The 14,901-nt window shown below is 48.1% G+C and overlaps 1 protein-coding gene across 1 annotated transcript in view; it reads right to left on the reverse strand.

The window, feature by feature from the left end:
* Positions 1 to 3,702: 3,702 nt before the first annotated feature.
* Positions 3,703 to 14,901, reverse strand: part of RCSD1 (RCSD domain containing 1) — a 65,242-nt gene continuing 54,043 nt past the window's right edge. The window contains exons 5-7 of the mRNA XM_082864496.1: positions 14,139 to 14,342; positions 11,118 to 11,756; positions 3,703 to 4,531 (exon numbers count right to left, since the gene is read on the reverse strand). Of these exons, the coding sequence (XP_082720622.1) occupies positions 4,499 to 4,531; positions 11,118 to 11,756; positions 14,139 to 14,342 (876 nt within the window). The 3' untranslated portion in view covers positions 3,703 to 4,498. The remainder of the gene's footprint in view (positions 4,532 to 11,117; positions 11,757 to 14,138; positions 14,343 to 14,901) is intronic.

Raw genomic sequence — 14,901 nt, forward strand, 5'->3', positions numbered from 1 at the left:
GCAGCGGGGAATCCTAGCCTGTTTCGACCTCTTCGTTTTACATCCTGTTTCCTTCATAGCATCTCCCTGGCTGTGCCTAGGCGTTGCAGGTCCCATGGAGAGCCCAGAACTTTCCAGGAGGAGGAGGAGAAGAAATCCCTTTGCTCCTGTTTCTGAAGTGGGTTGCTCCCTTTGTGCTGTGAGGCATTTAACACTTTCACCTCCTCTTCCTCTGCAGAGGATCAAAGAACCACAGTTTCCTGCCCCATTTGACCACAGTGGGGCCTCTCCCACAGCTCTCCTCGAATTTAGGGCAGAACTGGAGTAACGGTTTTCTCAGCCTCCATAGCCACTCTGGTCAGGACATCACTGGGCTAAATGGGAAGCTGACTTACCCTAAGCAAGACGGGGAAGTCAGGAAAGTGTGTCAATTGCCCCCAGAGTTTCACGTACTTTGCTCTTCTTTTTCAACCCCTTCTGGGAAGGCTTTCTAGAACCAACTCAACTCAAGATGTGACGACCGAACTTCCCTGGTGGTGCAGTGATGAAGAATTCGCTTGCCAATGCAGGGGACACGGGTTTGAGCCCTGGTCCGGGAAGATCCCACATGCCGCGGAGCAACTAAGCCCATGCGCCACAACTACTGAGCCTGCGCTCTAGAGCGTGAGAGCCACAACTACTGAAGCCCGCGTGCCTAGAGCCCGTGCTCCGCACCAAGAGAAGCCACCGCAATGAGAAGCCCGCGCACCACAACGAGGAGTAGCCCCCGCTCGTCGCAACTAGAAAAAGCCCGTGTGCAGCAACGAACACACAAAGCAGCCAAGAATAATGACCTCCTTTTAAGTACCTCTCCTTAAGAAGAAGCCCATCATTCCTCTAACTTACCTCAAGGAGACAACAGACCATGGGAAAAAAAAAAAAGATGTGATGACAAAGGAGGCCTAAAATATTACCTCTCTCAGGATACACGTTTTGATTGGGAAGAAGACTAGAGCCAGTGGAATCAGTTGCTAACATTTCAGGCATCTGGTATCAGTGAGGGAGTTTTTGGGCAGTGACAAATGTTGAAAATAATCCTATTCCAGCTCTGAAATCAGTTTAATCATTCATTACTTACCAAATGTTTATTGAGCACCTATAATACATGAGGCACTGGCACAATGAACTACACAGACAGACTTGACCCTCATGGAGCTCCAGGCTGGCTCTGGACACCGTGATACATTATTACATTTAAAATGAGACTGATTTTTCTTTGGTGGCTTATGAAAACAAATTCCGTTTTATCTGAGTAGCACTCGAATTTTGCTCAGAGCTCTATTGTTGTTGTTTCTCCCAACCAGCATCATATCTTTTAGTAACAGCACTCTGATTTTACCTTGAGGCACCCTGTTGCTTCATTCACAGTCCTTGCAGATGAAATAGAATTAACTCACCTAGCCCCTAACTGCAGGAGAGTGACAGAGGGCTGGCCAATCTGATCTCTGCATCTCCTTGGTCATAATAATTGGCTCAGGTATAGATATAGGATCCCCACCAAGCCTATAGAAAATCTTTGCAGGATTTTTTCCCACAGTTACTGGGAAAAAATAAGCTCTTTCCATTGGGTTTGCAGGCTGGGAAGAGGCTGCCTGAGAATATGGCCAACACAGAGGAAAGCAGAGACCAATAACAGAGAAAGATTTCTGACATTGCTTAAGTGATTGTATTCAGGTCTGTCCATGCATTGTCAAAACATATTATTCAGTGTATAGAAGGAGGGAGGGAGAGATGGACAGACAGAGAAAGAGAGAGAGAGAGAGGGAGATTCATAGATATAGCTGTTTCGTATCAGCCTGTTTGAGTTGGGTTCCTTTCATTAGCAACTGAAGGTCCTCATTCATTCAACTGTATTAAAGTTTTACATTCCCAAGAGTACCGAATCAAAAGAAGATGATGAACTGGTTGTCTGTCCACTCCTTTATTCCCTTATCTGACATTTTATGGAGTGACTAGTCAGCTGGTCACAGGCCAAAACTGGTCTGGCAAACGGGGTCCTGTTGAGGGTGACCTCAGTGGGGAGAGTGGAGTTCTGAGGCCCCTGAGCTCTTCTTCATGGTCATATCTGGTTACCCAGTTCCACATGCAGCCCCCTTTTCAATATTGGCATATTCCTTCAAAGCATTCAAGTTTTCTTCCTGCTCCCTCTCTGGAGAAAGGGAGGACACAGTTTAATATTCAAGCTAGATTACAAAGGTAGTGGAAGAATGATTCTGATTCTTCTCTTCAGCCTTGTAGCTGTGAAGAATCAGTGTTTTCCTTCAAGCCTATTAAGGAATCCTGATGAAAGTCTTCCTGGCCTGGTGATGACTCTGTGCCACCTAAGACACAAATGGTTTTCTTCAATCCACAGTGTGAAATCCCAGTCTCAACCATGGTGTTGCAACACTGAATCATGGTCACTTCGAGAAAGGAGAGCATTAAACAGCCAGGTTGCAGCGCCCACAGGGAACAGGTCCTGCCTTTGCTTCACGAATTCCCCGCCAAGAACCCCATCACTAATAACAACGCCTGCGGTGGGGCCTTTGTGTTCTCACAAAATAGATCAAATAATATGACTAATAGGGAACTGGGGAGATTTTTGGACACCGTCATACATGCTCCTTCAGTGTCACATTCTTATTTTTTATTGCTCCTTCTTCATCTGTTACTGTAAGGTATGGACCCTCCAGAAGAAAAATAGAGTTTTATTTTTACATCTACATCCCATCTGTCCCGTTCCTTTTTCTAGTAAGAGAAGTGGCAGATTTCCCCTTTTCATTGCACAGTCATGCTCACGTTCTCAAAACTCTTGCCCAGATATGTGCACGAATATATAAACAGCCCAAAGACATATATAAATAAATCCATGTATTGTTTAGGGGGTATACTTCTCTGTCAATGACAGATAGATGATAGGTTAGATAGATGATAGATATTATACAGATCTCAAAATAACTGACACACATATCTCCCAAACTCTGCTAAAATACAAAGCTTATTATGGTATCAGTCTTCACTAGATTACAAGGTTTAGAAGCTGCATTTGATTTAAAAATAGTTTTTGAAAAAATATATATCCCAAATATTAACACTATCCTGGAGTTAGAAAAACTGTAAATTTAGAAAAACTGTAAATGGGGTGATAAACTGAGGTACCAGCAGTGAGATAAGGCCTTTTAAGTCTGGGAAACTACTTTCTGCGGTCAGAGTAGAGTGTGGTCTAAGAGACCTCCAGAAAAATGACTGCTCCAGCTACCAAGTCAGCATGTTGAGATACTTGAAATACTCAAATCTGAATAAGGGCCAACCCTTAAGATTAAACATTTATTTGGACGAGCATCTTTCAGCAGGAGTGTGGGAAGAGGGGAGAGGATATGTCAAGGAAGGGGTGTCAGGCCCCCTGTCCCCGGCGAAGCCTCATGCACTCTCTGAACAGATCGATGAAGCAAGAGCTACCCAGGAGGAACAGACAGAAGACCCGCCCCACCCCTCCTGAGTCGGGGAGGAGAGCCTGGGTTTCCATTCAAGTCAGGGAAGCCAGGAAGGATGTTCTCATTATGTAGCTTGCACATCACGATGCTCAAAGCACTTCCCAGGAGATCTAATCCATGCTCGAGGCTCCCCCTCTGGAGGCACAAACTTCATCCTAACCGGAGGGCAGGCATTGTCCAGGTGTCACTGCTCTGCTTACAGGATGAGGAAATGCAGCACAGAGACATCCTGCCTCTCCAAAGGAGTTGCTGCCTGCCTCTGCCTGCTCTCCCCCTGGCAGAAGCAGGTGAGCCGAGCTGGTCGCCTCCCAGTGTATCACCAGCTAGAGAATTACCTGATGGAAAAGCTCCTGTTGCTGGAACAGACACATATTTTTCAATGTTTCAATAATTATCTCTTCTCGGCCAATGTTTTCAAAATTGGTTGGCCAGTCAAATCTGGACCAAGCTGAAAGGTCATCTCAGGGTCTCCATACAATTTAAGGTCTTCTGTAACTTACAGGATTTATATTTCCAGTGATACTACTTTGTTTCTAGCTACTTGAAATGAGTTTTTACTTACACTTGAGAATCATGAAAACTTAAGAACAATAAAAAGGCTGTCACCTTACACAAACACAATCTGATTAGGTAGATCCCAGTCCAGTTCTGAGGTCAGCTATAGGGTTAGGTGGGTGTGGACAGTATATGGGCCCCACAGTTTGACCAGTATCCCTGGGGAGTTGTCACCATAGTAAATTGTTTTAAATAAGTTTTTTTTTTTTTAAACCAAGTCCATCAAGTGACACAACTTTTATCAAGTTGATAAAAGTCTGCTGCCCTCAGATCCAATCTCTGTCTACAATGGTGCGGAGGTCGGGAAATGGCACCCTGTGTCCTCAGGCTGACTCCAGACCCTCAGCCCATCCTGCTTCTGCGATGGCTTCCTTTGCTGCCGCTACAATCATTGCTGCTACTTCAAGGACACGGCTCCAGCAGCTTCATCACTAGGCACAATGAGATCTTCTTCACATTTTAGTGTCCTGGACAGGGGTATTATCCTGTGAGCAGAGGAGGAAGGAATAAATTAGGAGGAAAGTAGGAAATCTGGACACTCAGCCTGTCTCCTTGGGGATGCTACGTCGGGTAATAGTAGTAATAGTGATAATAATGCTACGTGCCTGACATAGTTTTTCACGTGCATGAACTCATTTATTCCTCACGAAAGCAATATGAGTTTGGTAGTTCTATTAGCTCTGTTTTATAGGTGGGGTAATTAAGGCACAGAGAGGTCAAGTGACTTCCCCTAGGTCACACAGCTAGTAAGTGGTGGAGTCAGGATTTAAACCCCAGGACCGGAGCTTGAGCCCTCAACGAGGACACTGCCTATTCCTTGATGCATGGCTTCCCATGTCCTCCTTGCCCTAGCTTCTTACTTCCTCACTCATTCCCATTAATTTCATCATCCTGAAACACTGCTCAAGAATCAAAGAGAAAGAAGAAAAGTACCTCATGAGAAGAAATGCGTTAAGGCTAACAAAAGAATTTCAGGTTTCAGTTAAATGTAAGTGAAGAAACAAAGCGAGCAGCAGTTTGGTTTTGGAGATACGGAGCGTGAGGGACTGGTGGGCCTGTGGATGTGTGGTTGGGACCGTGGTGAGAGCCCGGCTGGTGCTAAGCAGTCAGGAGGGGCCGGCAGGTAATGGTGAGGACCAGGTGTAGGAGTCACTGACAAAAGGAGATGAGGGCTTCCCTGGTGGTGCAGTGGTTGAGAGTCCGCCTGCCGATGCAGGGGACACAGGTTCGTGCCCCGGTCCGGGAAGACCCCACACGCCGCGGAGCGGCTAGGCCCGTGAGCCATGGCCGCTGGGCCTGCGTATCTGGAGCCTGTGCTCTGCAACGGAAGAGGCCACAACAGTGAGAGGCCCGCGTGCTGCAAAAAAAAAAAAAAAAAAAAAAAGGAGATGAAGCCTGGGAGTGGGAGCCAAGGTCAGGGTGTGGTGACGCCACCCTAAGAGGCAGAGAGGGGGCCAGGGCAGCCCAGCCAAACAGCGGTTAAAGGAAGGAGGTGGTTTTTAGGGCAGGTTGCCGGCATTAGCTGTTTCAGAGCGGTGAGGATGACAAGAACGGAGACATGACCGGTCTTTGGTGGCCGGGAGGGCGTGTGTGAGCTTCAAAAGTCAATGATAAGAGCGAGATCACAAGGGGAGAAAGAGAGAACTGGGGGTGGAGTGGGGGGTAGAGAGCAGAGTCGAGAACTTTTTCTTTAGGATTACAGAGATCCAAACATGTTTGTAGGCAGAAAGGGGTGAGCTAGTGAGGAGCTGGAAATACAGAAGAGTAACAGAATGGGGAAATCTTAGTGTAACCCTTCACTTAAAATGCACACACACGCTCCACAAATATCTTGTAGAAAAGTCCAGAAAATGGTAGACACAGCAGACAAGGGGGTTTGTCTTATCAAGGAAAGGGGCCTCTCTTCAGATGTGCAGGAAGAAGAGACTCTCGGAGGGTATGAGCAACTGGCAAACAGGCTGGTGTTCCCTTTAGGTAAACAGGAAGGAGGTGAGGTCGTCTGCAGAGCGGGAGAGGAAGAGGTAGGGAGTGAGCTGGACGAACGGTGATGAAAACAGGATGATAGAGAAGCAGTGAGAGGGTGTCAGGCAGCAGTGAGGTTGGATACCGTTCAGCTGGGTTGGTAAGAGTTTATAAGAGATCCAGGCAGTATGGTTTCGTGAATTCCACCAATGACACAAGTCTTGGCAGAGAAGGTGGGTGTGAGAGTGACTTAGCTTTGGGGATTAATACAGAAAGATAGAGCAGGTCGATGGTGAGAGGGAGATTAAAGTGCAGAAGGACAACAACGACAAAACATGCGGAAGGACAGCTCGTTAAGTGACTGGCCATGGAGGGAGCCTGTGGGGCAGGGACATGGGATCTCAGTGGAGGGTAGTTAAGAGGCTAAGGGAGGGACTGAGGTAGAAACGCAAGCGGAGGAAGGCGGCAAAACTTTGACAATCTTAGTCCAACCCCCTGGTTTTGTAGAGGAAGAAACCCAAGCTCCAAGAAGGGACAGGAGTTGTCCAAGGTCACAGAGCTCGATGTTGACACGAAGGACACCAGCGCTACTCATCAGAATAAACTGCTTCACAAAGCACCTCTGTACATCTGCATAATTTATTTAATCTGGGAGGGGCACTGCTTCCAATGCTCTTTTGGTCTTTTCAAGCCCGGTCAAAGCTGGAACCAAGGGCTACCCTGGTGGCGCAGTGGTTGAGAGTCCGCCTGCAGATGCAGGGGATACGGGTTCGTGCCCCGGCCCGGGAGGATCCCACATGCCGCGGAGCGGCTGGGCCCGTGAGCCATGGCCGCTGAGCCTGCGCATCCGGAGCCTGTGCTCCACAACGGAAAAGGCCACAACAGTGAGAGGCCCGCGTACCGCAAAAAAAAAAAAAAAAAAGTTAGAACCAAAATGCCTCGGGCAGTGGTGCCAAAGGGTTCCCCAGTAAGTACAACTGTGAAGTGGGCCCCTTGTGTCACGGGCTTCCCCAGCACGCCATGCCTGTCCAAGTTCCTTCCTGGATCTCACAGAGGCAGCGCACACCACTAAAGAGATGGTTCCGGCCCCCCGATTTAATCCCCATCTTGTTCTTTGATTGGTAGAAGTATCTTGATCAGATAAACTACAAGAGGAATAATGCTCAGTGTCAGACTGTCAATAGGAAGGGATAAATATATTTAGCAATTAAAAAATACATCTTTGGGGCTTCCCTGATGGCTCAGTGGTTAAGAATCCACCAGCTAATGCAGGGGACATGGGTTCGAGCCCTGGTCCGGGAAGATCCCACATGCCGTGGAGCAACTAAGCCCGTGCACCACAACTACTGAACCCGCGTGCCTAGAGCCTGTACTCCACAATAAGAGAAGCCACCGCAATGAGAAGCCCGCGCACCGCAACGAAGAGAAGCCCCCGCTCGCCGCAACTAGAGAAAAGCCAGCGCGCAGCAATGAAAACCCAACGCAGCCAAAAATAAATAAATAAATAAATAAAATTTATAAAAAAACAAACAAAAACAAACAAAAAAAAATCTTTGTCCAAAATAACTGCAGCTCAGTCCATGAAACCCAAATAGGACTGAAAATATGAACACTGAATTGTATATGGTGATTATGCCTACTAAGGAGAGAGGTGCAAAGAGGGAGACGAGGGTAGAGATACAAAATTCATTCTCATATATCACTTATATGTGGAATCTAAAATATGACACAAATGAACATATCTATGAAACAGAAACAAAGTCACAGACATAGAGAAGAGGCTTGTGGTTGTCAAGGGGAAGGGGGTTGGGGGAGGGAAGGATTGGGAGTTTGGGGTCAGCAGACGCAAACTATTATATATAGGATGGATAAACAACAAGGTCCTATTGTATAGCACAGGGAACTATACTCAATATCCTGTGATAAACCATAATGGAAAAGAATATGACAAAGAATATATATGTGTATAACTGAGTCACTTTGCTGTACAGCAGAAATTAACACATTGTAACAACTATACTTCAATAAAATTTTTCATTCTCCATACTTCTATATGGCTAGAATCTTTAAAAGATTGTATTCAATGCACTATGGAATAAAAATTATTCTAGACAATTTTACCAGTAATTTTAGATATAGGTCAGTTGGAAAATGACTCTAACACATTACTACTTAAGTCATTAATTTATGAATTGATGTTAACTATAGGCAAAATAGGAGAAAGGCTATGCTATGTCTGCCTGCTTCCATTTTAAAACCACAACAGGAATCTAGAGACCAGACCTTTTGTTCACCTTATCAAACTTTGCCAATTCCTTATGAAAAGTAAATAAACTGAAAAGCCCCAGTGAGTAGCAAATTATTATTAGTATGATTCAAGGGAACAACGGAAAGTTTGGAGGTACAATTTCTGGAAAAGACATATTTTCAACCAAGTCTTTTTGCTGTTTATTTGGCACCTCAAGCACATACCCATCTTTATCCTTGTATATTAAAGAATTTAATATAGTAAATCCTCAAGAATTTTTTCAAGAATTTTATAATATTCTTTAATTAAAATCTCCTTGGGAGTGGATGTGCATTCACGTTTGTTGCAAACACACACACACACACACACACACTACAGCTAGTACAGTGTTCTGCACATAGTGAGGATCTGACATGTGCAATTAAATGAGAAATTATATGCTGTTAAGCTCTTGTAAAGAGGTAGCACCTTGCATTTAAGTAATAAAACAAAAAATGAAAATGGTGTCTTGAAAATTTAAAAATCCAAATTTTTAAAAGTTTTCTTAGGGCTTCCCTGGTGGCGCAGTGGTTGACAGTCCGCCTGCTGATGCAGGGGACACGGGTTTGTGCCCCGGTCCAGGAAGATCCCACATGCCGCGGAGCAGCTAGGCCTGTGAGCCATGGCCGCTGAGCCTGCACATCCAGAGCCTGTGGTCTGCAACGGGAGAGGCCACAACAGTGAGAGGCCTGCGTAGAGCAAAAAAAAAAAAAAAAAAAGTTTTTTAAATTTTTATATTTTTTTGGCCATGCTGCGCGGCTGTGTGATCTTAGTTCCCTGACCAGGGATGGGACCCGGGCCCACAGCAATGAAAGCTCCGAGTCCTAACCACTGGACCACCAGGGAATTCCCCCAATTTTTTAAAGTATTACTATATGAAAGAAAGCTTAATGAACATTCAAAAGCAACACGTTTAGAACCTGAACACTATCAATCTGGAGTATAAAAATACAACCACAAAGAAGAAAGGCTGGAAGGATGTACACATGCCAGCCCTATGTGATTTGGGCATGGTCCTAAACAACAGCTCTCAGATGGCATTTTGGAAAGCTACAGGTTCTGAGTCTGTTCAACCAATTTTGGGCTTATAAATTACTGCACCAAGTCACTTCAAGGATCTAGATATTAATCACTGTAAAAAACAAACAAAACCAAAAAACATCACCACGGTTGGGGCACAGTATGGGGGAGAGTCAGGGAGAGCTGGGCAGGGGCCCCCCACGCAGGGCCTCACAGAGGGTTTGGAATCTGTGTTTTGAGTGCTCTGGGACAAGGGGGAGCAGAGGTGCCATGGGTTGCGTCCTCCTCCAAAGATATGTCCAATCCTAACCCCCAGTACCTGTGAATTTGACCTTATTTGGAAAGAGCATCATTGTAGATGTAATTAAGGATCTTAAGATGAGATCATTCTGGACTTAGGGTGGGTCCACATCCAATGACGGGTGTCCTTATAAGACGAAGGAGAGGGAGATTTGAGACACACAGACACAGGGAAAGACCATGTGAAGATAGAGGCAAAGGTTGGAGTGATGAGTCTACAAACCAGGGAACACCGAGGATTGCCAACAACCACCAGAAGCTGGAAGAGAAAAGAGAGGATTCTCAGGGTCGCCAGCAGCCACCAGAAGTTAGGGGACAGGCTGGAAAAGACTCTTCCTCAGAGCCTCCAGAGGGAACCAATCCGCCAACACCTTGATTTTGGACTTCTGGCCTCCTGAACTGTGTGACAATACATTTCAATTGTTTTCAAGCTGCCAATTTGTGGTAATTTGTTATGGCAGCCCTAAGAAACTAACACAGGACGTGAGTGATTTTAGCAATGAGTAAACACACACACACACCCCTCTGGTTGCTGTACAGAGAATGGACTACGTAGGCAGAAAAAGTGGAAGCAGGAAGTGACCTAAGAGGCTAATGTCAGAAGCTGACGGTGGCTTGTGTTAATGAATGAATGAACTAACATAAAGGGAAGGGGGAAACACTGGAAGGTGACTTTGTTGATAAGATTGTTAGGGGGTGAGGGGCTTCCCTGGTGGCGCAGTGGTTGAGAGTCCACCTGCTGCTGCAGGGGACGTGGGTTCGTGCCCCGGTCCGGTAAGACGCCACAACGGGAGAGGCCGCGACAGTGAGAGGCCCGCGTACCAAAAAAAAAGAAGATTGTTAGGGGTGGCAGTAGGGGGTGGGACACAGAGCTTTTCTTGTGGAAACCAGCAAGGCTGGTCGTGCTCCTGAGGGCACAAGTAGATGAGCTCAGGTGGGCTTCCTGGGAGTGGTGGGAGGAGCCACATGACTAAGTGTGGGCCCAGCAGGAGGGCGGGACTGAGGCAGCCGGTCCTCATGTGCTCTCGGTGTCTAACACCTGTGCGTGCACGGATGGAACATAAAGCCTCCTTTAAAGCTTCCCTAGGGGAAGCCCTGCCCATTGCCGTGTTCTGCCTTCTTTACTGAGCCCCACGGAGCTGCTGGTCTCATGCACTATTACTGTGAGCTTTGTATGGAAAGGAGCACCCCCTTTTCCTCTGAGAACGCCCCACAGAAGCGAGCCCAGTCCAGGACGCTGCATCAGGAGGCCTCGGTGTGTGGGCCTCAGTCACATCCAGAAGGGCGCCAGAACCCCGAGGCAGCGAGAAGCAGAGAGCATGGGACACGCTTCCCTTTCTGGTCCTTCTGTCCCCTCCCCATCAGTGACAGCCCGTCTCAATCCAATCCCTGTGCTACTGCACACCCAGCTGATTGGTGATGGGTGTAAGGAACAGGGCACGGGACATAGGATGCGCTGGCCCTGCCCTGTCCGGGTCGGGGGGACAAGCCAGGCCACCTACCTCTGTCTTGGGGACCTCACTGCTAGTGTCCGGCTGGGCGTGGTCAGTGACAGGGTCACAGCCTGGCTCGAGGATGGTCCCGTCATCTTGCTTTTCCTTGCCAGCCCCCTGCTCAGAACTGTGGTTGCCCTCGCCTCCTCCAGGGGCGTTTTGGGGGGTCTCCTCCCCCAGAGCTCCCTCCTCCAGCCCCTCTGTGTCTCGGCTGCTTTGTTCAGGCTCCTCCTCTTCGCTGGCCGCCCTCTCCTTCACCTCCGTAGGCTCTTCCATCTGCCCTTCAGCCGGTTTCTCCTCCGTGGGGCTCCCACCCCCGTCCTCTGCCTCTGGGCTGGAGGCTCGGGCTGGACGCTGGCTGGCCCCCTCCTCAGAGCTCCCCACGGCCTTTTCGTGCTGCTGGGCTACCCTCAAAGCCCTGCCCTTCTCCTCCTGCTTCTCTGTCCAGCTGGGCGTCCTCCTCAGAGGAGGGGATCCTGGGGTCTTGCTCTTGGCTAGGAACACCTCGTCCCCATTCTCTTCCTTGGCACCATTCTCCTGGGAGGACTCCTCGGCCCTGAGTCCCCCCAGGTCCGCACAGTCCTCCGACTGAGACCTTCGGAATCTCCTGGAGGGAGGGCGCCTTTTTATGGAGCCCCTTGTCCGCACCTGCAAGAAAGTGTTAAGGAAAATGATCTACACCTGTGAAAAAGGCCAAACAGGGAGGGCGCATGTTCTTTCAATGTCAGTCTCACACGCACAGCTTCACAAGCCCACCTGAGGATCATTTGATTTTCTAGGAGGATGTACCATTGCTTGCTATTTATTATAGGTTAGAGCCCTATGGGGCTGTGGTATTACATGGTAACCTGCAGATTTTTTTCTGTGTGTGTGAAGATGAAAATGCTGTCTATCCAGTAAAAAAAAAACCTAAGATTTTACTGGCCTGTAAAATAACCATCAGCTCAGTGTCTAACTTAGCAATTTTATTCTAACATTTGTCCTTTTTAATTGCCTATAAATAACCAGTTCTTTGAATGAGCTTTACCATCTTACAGGATCCCTCCTAAATTAACAAGTTGAACAAAATCTCTCTCTATTTCGTACCAGAGTCATGTTTTAACATTTTGAAGTTTCTACTTTGACAAAGGTGAACCCAACAGAAAACAGGGTTGGGGGTCTGTGGGTGGCTGGTACCGTGGCCTCATGGGTGTGGAGCTGGACAGCTGGTGATCAGCTTCCTCCCTTCCCCCCACCCCCACCCCCACGCCCCCAGAGCTGGCTAACCCCGGGAGAGCTGAGCAGCCAGAATCCTTTGCTTTCTCCAGCGAGGTCCAACTCTAGCAGAAGCCACACCTTAGAAACACCCAGCAGAGCTGCCTGAAAACCATTTTCTCTCTGGGAAGTGTGTGAATCCCAGAACCAGGCCTCACCTGGGTCCACTGGACTTTGTCAGAAGTTCAATGGCGTGTTTATAGTGGGTGTCCTACCTTACTCAAGTGATGTGTCTTTAAAAATTTATGTGCAAATTAAATCTTATTTTCTCACTGATTTGCATTTTGGTATTTGTCAATCCTAGTTGTCTCAGAAGTTTGGAATGAATACTTTTTTTTTTTTTTAAATAAATTTATTTAGTGGCTTCTCTTGTTGCGGAGCACGGGCTCTGCGGCATGTGGGATCTTCCCAGACCAGGGATCGAACCTGTGTCCCCTACACTGGCAGGCGGATTCTCAACCACTGCACCATCAGTGAAGCCCTGAATACTTGGTTTTAAAAGGGCTTCCCAGGAACTTTCCTGAGACCACAGTGAGGCTAGCCCTGCAGGCTATCAAGGCCCCAGCCCTCATGGCCAGCAGGGTTCAGAAATAATCCTGCCTGCTCCCTTACTGCTGTCACAGACTAAAGCCCCCAGTACTATGACCAGGTGGCAGAGCCTCCTTCTCACTGACATCCTGTGAGAAGACAGGGCTCTCTCCTGGGTTCCTCTCTGCTGTCGGGGGTCTCTCCATTGCCCTGGGCTGAAGGATCTCCACTCTGTCCCCAGCCAGCAGGCTCAAGCCTACCCCATCACCTCCTCGCCACCACTTTTGTTTCCTTGGGCCCTACCTGTTTCAACACATTTGACCTCTTTCCTGGATGGATCCTCTGGAAGGGCCCAGTAGATCCTGCTCTCTCCATCCTTAATTCTAAGGTCACATTTATTTAACTTTTCCTGGCATCAGAACCCTTTAATTCAGGGACTTCCCTGGTGGTCAAGTGGTTAAGACTCTGCGCTTGCACTGCAGGGGGTGAGGATTCCATCCCTGGTCGGGAAAGTAAGATCCCGCATGCCCGTGGTGCAACCAAAAAAAAGAAAAGAGCCCTTTAACTCTTAGCCCCTGCCTGGCTCTGGTCCAGATTTGCTGGGTACCTGCTTGGAGTGTACTGGACTGTATGTACCTCTGATTCTCTTGATTCTTACCTCCTTCTAGTAGGGCAGGGATCTGATGAAATCACACACACAAGTATTAGGGCAGTATCTACAGAAACAAGTGCTGCCATACATCTTTTTGCACAGGGAACGAGTTGGATATTCTTCAACTGGGGCAAGATGCAGTAAGAATGATTTGAACCCATTCTGGGACACTTAGGAGTATTCATATCAGGGCAGGACAGGACAACCTAGTGACCCTGCCCTCCCTTCTGCTGAGTCACTGATCAGGTCTTTAGCTTTTGTTTTCAGCTTTTGACATAACTCTCTGTGCGGCTGGGATCAGTACTGAATTCCTGCCCCTCTCTCCACAAAGGATGGAGCGCTCCATCCCCTGCACCTTTCAGGTGAGTGGCACAGTTACGGGAAGAGCGGATGAGAAAGGCAGGCTAGGTAGAGCGTGATATTAGCTCAGGGATCACTTGCCAGGAAGAGAAGAAATTTCCTTTGTTAAAAACCACATCTTACCACAGCTCAGAAGTGTCCTCCTTTCTCCAGGACAACAGGGTAGAGGTGATTCAGAATTGCCCAGTGTCCACATTTCCACAGACACACCACAGTACTTAGGATCCAGATATTACCTTATTGTAAGAGGGCAGATGACTGCCCTCAGGAGGCTGGTCAAAGCTGACGGGCACCTCCTCCGGCTCGCTGGCCCGAGACCACACGCCAGGGCTGCTGGGGGTGGAAGGCGGGCTGTGAAATGGTGACACCATGGCCTTGAGTCCAGGACTCTTGGGTGAGGCCCCAGGCAGCAGGGCCGCTGGATCAAAGACTAAATTGGCCTGTAGAGAAAAGATGAGGAATTTCAAACCCAGGCTGCATTCCGTGATGCCCAGGAAGCACTGATTTGATCCGGCAAAAATGCATTGGAACAGTCCCGATTTATAGACAAAGAGGCCAGAATAGCACCTGTCAGCACCTGCAGGCACCAGGCTCTCATGCTGTCAGCACCCTTTACCATCGTTCTCATCAGAGTCAAGAGCAGTTACCGCTTACTGGATGCCTACTCTTTGCTGGGCATGTGCAGTTTTCCTCTCTACAACCACCCTACATGTTCAGTTTTGTTCTCATGGCACAAATTAGCAAAGTGTTTAAGGAATCTGCCCTGGGATTCAAGCCAGGTCTGTTTGTCCCTCAGTCTCCAAGTACGGGGTCTCTCTCGGTAGACCACAGTGGTGGACACAGCAGGCCACCACGCCTTTCCAGCGGGGAGCCAGCGGAGCAGATGCCAGTGTGTGACCCTACTTGCAGCATCGCAGTGCAGGTGCAACCAGACCAGAATGAACCCCGAGGGCAAGCAAAGGGGAGGGGTTACCCGAAGGTAACCGAGGCCTGAGGGAG

The sequence above is a fragment of the Leucopleurus acutus genome (genome assembly GCF_964270905.1).
Source record: "Leucopleurus acutus genome assembly, chromosome: 2".
NCBI classification, from domain to species: Eukaryota; Metazoa; Chordata; class Mammalia; order Artiodactyla; family Delphinidae; genus Leucopleurus; species Leucopleurus acutus.